Here is a 6,878-nt window from a genome sequence, read left to right as displayed (position 1 = left end):
AACGCACGAGTAAGGATTTATAAAACAGGAACTTGGTATTCAAATTGTCTTAAAGATATGGAATGTTTCGACCATCCTATTCAGACTTTTATGGTGATGGCATTTTAGCAACTCCTGGCAGCAAGACAATGAAGTGAAAGGAAAATCTGATTTCATTGCATATTTCAGTGATGCATCATTCACATTCTGATGCCCATCCGTCCGTTCATCCATCCTTTTATTTTGCAAACTCAGTTGTAATGTAGGCTCCAAAACAGCACAAACTCAAAGGGGATGACTCTAGGACATCTAAATCATCAGTTTTAAAGTCAGTTTTCATCACAGAAAAGAACACACATACCATTAAAGATTTTTAAATGGCTGAAAACATTGAGTTTTTAAGTTTGCTTGTCTACATTTTGTAATTGACGCAAAAGAAGCCCTTTCTTATTTTAAGAAGTTAAAAAATATACATAGAGTAATATTCGGGTGTGACTTAGTTAACTGATTTGAAAGTTTTAGAGTTTTCATCCATCCATCCATTCATTATCCAACCCGCTATATCCTAACTACAGGGTCACAGGGGTCTGCTGGAGCCAATCCCAGCCAACACAGGGCATAAGGCAGGAAACAAACCCCGGGCAGGGCGCCAGCCCACCGCAGGGCACACACACACACACACACACCAAGCACACACTAGGGACAATTTAGGATCACCAATGCAGCTAACCTGCATGTCTTTGGACTGTGGGAGGAAACCGGAGCACCCAGAGGAAACCCACGCAGACACGGGAAGAACATGCAAACTCCACGTATGGAGGACACAGGAAGTGAACCCGGGTCTCCTAACTGTGAGGCAGCAGTTGATGGATATCACATTTTTGTTTTAAATACCGTATCCATTTGGCCATTCTTGAGGTTTCATGAAATCTAATGGCTCTGGCAGCTAGTTGCTAAATGTGGCACTCAGTTCCAATTTCTACCCATCATTGTGTTGCTCCTCACTCTGAGATCCATTCCCCTTCATTACAAATAAAAGCAGGTAAGTTTTACATCTCCTGCTTTTAACTTAAAAGTTGCTCACTAAACTTAGATTTCTCTTCTTTGCACCGTGCACAAGCGAAACGATATTACTCACAGCACACTTCTGACACCATTCAAGCAGTTAACCTTCTTTATTCAACAACCAAAAAGCTGTTCTTTCAGCTAGTCTCCTCCACATCCTACATACTGTACATTAGCCATCAAACCACACTCTCATACATATTTAAATCATTGCACAGATTATCCCACAACTTGTGCGATAATGGAATGTAAGAGCTTAATAATAATAATAATAATAATACGGCATGGTGGCGCAGTGGGTAGCGCTGCTGCCTCGCAGTTGGGTGATCTGGGGACCTGGGTTCGCTTCCCGGGTCCTCCCTGCGTGGAGTTTGCATGTTCCTCCCCGTGTCTGCGTGGTTTCCTCCGGGCGCTCCGTTTTCCTCCCACAGTCCAAAGACATGCAGGTTAGGTGGATTGGCGATTCTAAATTGGCCCTAGTGTTGTGCTTGGTGTGTGGTGTGTTTGTGTGTGTCCTGCGGTGGGTTGGCACCCTGCCCGGGATTGGTTCCCTGCCTTGTGCCTGTGTTGGCTGGGATTGGCTCCAGCAGACCCCCGTGACCCTGTGTTTGGATTCAGCGGGTTGGAAAATGGATGGATGGATGGGTGGGGATGGGGTTCAGTACACAAGTAGTCGGCCTCATCTTACAAAGCAGGTTATTAACAAACGCAGATGTGACTGGTGAGAACTTAGAGAAGGAGCTGGATGGAGTGGGAAACAGGGAGAGATATAAATAGATGATGTATTTATGTTAGTTGAATTATTTAGATCTTTAATTTTTTTGCAGAAAAAGTGGAGGAATTCCTCACAGACTTCAGTAGAAGAGGTAGTTGGACCAGATGCGGGTTCGTGTAGTTTATTAACTACAGAGAACAAAACCCTTGGGTTATCATGGCCACTTTCTATTATTCTGCCGTAATGGGTGTTCTTGGCAGAAGTTAGTGCTTCGCTGTAAGCTCTTTGGTGGTCAGAGAAAGCCTGGATGTGCACGGTGAGGCCAGACTTACGTGACATTCTCTCAAGGCGTCGACCAGCTGCTTTCATAGATCGCAATTCTGAGTTATACCAAGGAACTGAGCGTTTAAAGGAAACCTCCTTATGTTTTAAAGGAACTGTTTTATCTAATGCTGAATGAAGGGCTGAGTTATAGTGGTCAACAAGACTATCTAGTGTTGATGGAATAGGTGCAGATAGTAAAAGATCAGAAATGGATCCAGAAAGGATAGAGGGACAGATATTTTTAAGGTTTCTGTAAGAAATTTGTCGTTTACAGGTAAGAGGAAGGAAAGGCAGTGAAACAGTGAAAAATACTGCTTTATGTTCAGAGAGTCCCAAATCAGTGCTGTAAATGTTGGCAACAGATAGTCCAGAAGTGCAGATCAGATCCAATATATGACCGCCAGAGTGGGTGGGAAAATCAACATGTTGTGTCAAGTCAAAACAGTCCAGTAAGGACAGGAATTCATTTCTCAGTTTAGATGTGGGGATGTCAATATGGATGTTGAAATCACCAAGAAGGATAATTCTCTGAGAGTAAGAGCTTAGGTGGGTCGAAAGTTCAATCAGATCGGATAAGAAGGATGCATTGTATTTTGGGGGACGATAAAGAACAATGAGTGAGACAGGACCTGATTTCATTATTAGTTTAAGAGCCAGGCACTCAAAAGACAATGGACAGTGTAAAGGACAGCCGGGTCCCATGCCCGGCAGGGACGCCTCTGCTACATCTGTTCCGGGGGAGCAGCCATGGACTGTTCAATACCTCCCCCGGGACGCTTGGTGGCAGCCTCCCTGGCAGCCAATGATTCCTCAACCCGGAGCATGGCTCCATGGGAGATGGAGTCCTCCACAGCCTGGTTGGGGGTTTGGATGGCCGCCAGGGGGAGCTGCGTGGAGTCAGCAGCCTGGCTGGTCATACCTTCAGCCCCACCCGGAATGGCAATTAGGACCAGGTGGCCAAGCACCTGGAACGCTTCCGGGTGGGATATAAAAAGGGCCAGCCACCACCACTCGGAGAGCCAGAGTTGGGAGGAAGGAGGACTAAGCTTGTGGTGGAGTGGTGGGAGAGAAAGAGTGTGTTATTGTGTGGTGGAGAAAGAGGTGTTTTTGGGACTGTGTATTACCTGTGGGTCACGGGGAAGACATGCACCCATGGGTGAAGAAGAAAATAAAGTCCATTGAGTTTATACGTGCCTCTGTGTCGTTCTGTGCCGGGTCGGGACCTATATAGCGCCTTTATTACAACAGTCAATTGGGATTCGTTTGATGTTTAAGTCTACTCTGACAATTACTGCAAGCCCACCGCCTTGTCTTGAGCTGCGAGGCTCTGTGTGGAAAGTGAAACCAATTGGAGTCGCCTCCTTGAGAGACATAAATTCGTTCGGTTTTTGCCAAGTTTCAGTTAAACACAGAATATCAAGTTTGGTGTCAGTGATGAGTTCTGACAGCACTAAAGCTTTGCCATTAAGAGACCTCTAGTTAAACAGTGCAATATTAGTTAATGAGGTTTCTTTTTGCACAGAGCTGCAATCAGGGTTTATTTCCACATAATGTAAATTTGGCACACTGACACTTCTATTTCCAAGGTCATGAGAAGGACGGCGTATTCCTGAGCAAATGCTGCCGGTGGTTTTTTCATTCGCAGCCCTGCGGTGGTGGTGACCTGACCCGCGATGTACATATTCCGGGCGCCTCAAAATACCTGTGTCCTTTAGGATGTTCCAGTCAGACCATTTGCTTTGGACAAACTGTTTAATAAGAAGGAGTTTGTCATGAGAGTATTTTAGCATAATACTGGGCAATACTTATCTGAATAGCACTGGAGAAGCAGCACAGCACAGCGGAACCGGTAGGACAGGCGGGTGTGTTAGCGTAGGTGAGCATAGCAGGAGGAGGTAGCAGGATTTGGAGATTCCAATACACAGCCACAAACAGTAACGCTTGGTAGTTTCAGGCGTGATCGCCCCGGAGCCACAAGCCAGATTAGTATGAACATCAGATCAGTTCCCAGTCGTATAGTACTGTAAGATGAAACGGGAGCAGATCAGCATAGCGAATTTAATATAATCATGGAGCCAGATCATCCCGAGGTCCTAGATCACCAGGTACAAAGAAATGTTCATAGGTCCTCGTCCCGTGATCCACAGACTCAGCTGTTCCCAGTCAAAGTAGAGTCCATAAAATCTGTAAATATTAAGCCAAATCAATACAATTCGAGTCAGCTGTATCCACGAATTATACATAAAATAAAAGAAATAAAGCAAGCATAAGAAAGTGTAGAATTAAGGCGAATTTTGTGAAAAGTGTTGTTAACAGGGAGGAGCAGCAACAACATGCGTGCGCCAGCATCCCCTCACCTGGTCACATGGTCACAGTTTACAGTTGATAAAAGCAGCTTCATTCTTCCTAGGTGCCCTTATTGCAATATGAGTGCAGTAAAGGAGAACCGGACACTGCTGCAAATTGACTTTTTATGTTGGAAAGACATGCAATGTTTTATGTATGTACACCCACGCCAAATGAAAACTGCGAAATGTAGTGCCTCTTTGGTCGGTTAATGGCATCCAGCACAGTAGGCATGATGGACTGAAACTTGGCTGAGATATTCTTGACCTGTCAGCCAGTTCCCTGAGAAGTGACAAAAGGCAACCGAAATAAACTGATGAAAAACCATAGAAGCTCTTCGTTGTAAATACGCAGAGTGGGTCTTCTTAAAAGGGAACTAAAACAGAGACTGTACATTATATTGATCCCTTTTAAGGCTTAATATGTTTGTCATGTCAATACCCATTATAATAATGGTTTAGTGATGAAAATTATTATGCATGCAAGCCGTTATTTAACTTGTTTGGCTGTATTTTCCTACTTGATGAAGAGTATCATCATTTCGCAGTTTCTCAGAAATGTTGGGCACAGAGTGCTGTAAATATACACACGTTCTCATGTTAAGTTTTCTTTTAAAACTCCCAACTTTTGTGTGGAAGGTTCCCTACGCACATTTTGAACCTCTTTTTGCACATACACAAGTTTTTTTAAATCAAATTAACTTGAAATTATTTTAGAACCTGGTGATTTACACCAATAACTGTATATACTGCATAGACTTTGTGGTGCAGTTAGTTTACATATAAACTAAATTATTTTTACATATTTAGCTTTCATTACATACATTCTTTCTGTCATATAATACTTAAAATTTATTGCTATGAACTTCTTTGAAATTTACTTTATTTCAACAAAACATCCTAGTAAAATTATAACATAGAAACATCTTCAGTACAGTATTACAAAAGTTAAAGTTGTACTATAAAATGTATTTGACCAGCTAAAAAAATTCAACAGAAGTGTGCAATTCCTTTCTTTGTAAGTTTCTTCAGTGACAACATAAGGAATTAAGTTAAATTATGTCACAGTACTGATGAGCTCCTCAAAGATTTTGCAAATTTTCTTTACTAAAGTGAAACAACAGCATCAGCATTTTCCCCAAGCATTTTGAAAAATAATTGATCACTGATAATTAATAACACAGTTAATATGTGTACACATTTTACAGTATGTTAATCTTTTTACAGAATTAAACCCTTGTCACGTGTCCTTTGACAAGTAAAGCACCTCTAGATCTTAAATTGAGTGTAATGGGATTCCTTGACAAAAGTAAAGTCTGCATTTAGTGAGCTCCTAAACTATGCTTATATAGTAGATATTACTTTACATTAATTTTATAATACTGTATAAGAAGGTTTATTTAAAACAAAAAAACACTTAAATAATTTAGTAACTATTTCAAGGAGCATTTCACTTTCATGAATTATTAAATGATGTTTTTATGTTCCACTAATATTAAAGGTTTAATTTAAATTTTAAAGAGAGATTTTTATTTACTGAAATGTTGCTTCTATGTCTTAATAGTGATTCGCATTGGACAGATAATTGTCGGCTGTGAGATAGACCAAGAAGATAAGACTGACTGGTTCTTTAGTCACGTTGGATATAACGGAGAAGATTTGTTTGACATTGACTTGGAAGAACATACCTGCGCTATTTTGGATAACGAAGCAGACAGTTTGAAAGAAGAATGCAATTTTGAGATAAGAAGTTATTACATGGAAGTTGATGTGTTTAGAGAATATTGTGTTCTATCATTAAAGGAATACCTGTTGTTTGGAAAAGAGACACTGGAGAGGAAAGGTGGGTCATTCTACTGTACATTGGTTTCTTATTTTGTGTTTTGTTTAGTTTTAAATATAAGTATACCAGAGTGATGCAGAGATTAGCATTGTCACCACATGGACTTTGTGTTCAAATCCTCTGGCCAGGTGCTGTCTGTTTCAAGTAATCCAGTTTTTCACTCATATATTAGAAACATGCAAGTTAAATTAATTGGCAACTCTAAATTGGCCTACTGTAGTGTTTGTGAATGTGAGTGTATACATATATGGCTGTTCAGACTTCGCTTTTTTACACTTTATTGTTGTTATGATTTCAGCTAAATTTCCTTGCTATTTCTGTTTTGTTCATTTTTTACCCTTTTGTTTGTTAATATTGTTTAGTTTCTATATGTATTTTCCTATGTGTCATGTGTTTTGTGTGTGGTCTGCAAACAGACAGGGCCATCTGCCCATCTCCATTAAGGGACTGCACTTATCCCTATAATGGCTGAAAAAAAGCACAGTCCCTTGCGGTTCATTGAATCTACTGGTTTTAGTGAGTTCTCTGGTTATTCTTTTTTGATTATTGATTTTCTGTTTTTTTCACCTCTGTGCTCTGTCTTTTGTTCATTCTTGGGGTTTGCGTA

At 40.9% G+C, this 6,878-nt stretch overlaps 1 protein-coding gene across 1 annotated transcript in view; it reads left to right on the top strand.

Annotated features, from left to right (window-relative positions):
• Nucleotides 1-6,521, top strand: part of LOC127529458 (uncharacterized) — an 80,833-nt gene extending 74,312 nt beyond the window's left edge. Inside the window, exon 3 of the mRNA XM_051933129.1 lies at nucleotides 5,993-6,521. Coding sequence (XP_051789089.1) covers nucleotides 5,993-6,345 — 353 coding nt within the window. The 3' untranslated portion in view covers nucleotides 6,346-6,521. The remainder of the gene's footprint in view (nucleotides 1-5,992) is intronic.
• Nucleotides 6,522-6,878: the final 357 nt, after the last annotated feature.

The sequence above is a fragment of the Erpetoichthys calabaricus genome, chromosome 1 (genome assembly GCF_900747795.2).
Source record: "Erpetoichthys calabaricus chromosome 1, fErpCal1.3, whole genome shotgun sequence".
NCBI lineage: Eukaryota > Metazoa > Chordata > Cladistia > Polypteriformes > Polypteridae > Erpetoichthys > Erpetoichthys calabaricus.
The sequence above is the reverse complement of the archived record's forward strand: the minus strand, read 5'-3'. Positions and strand labels throughout refer to the sequence as shown.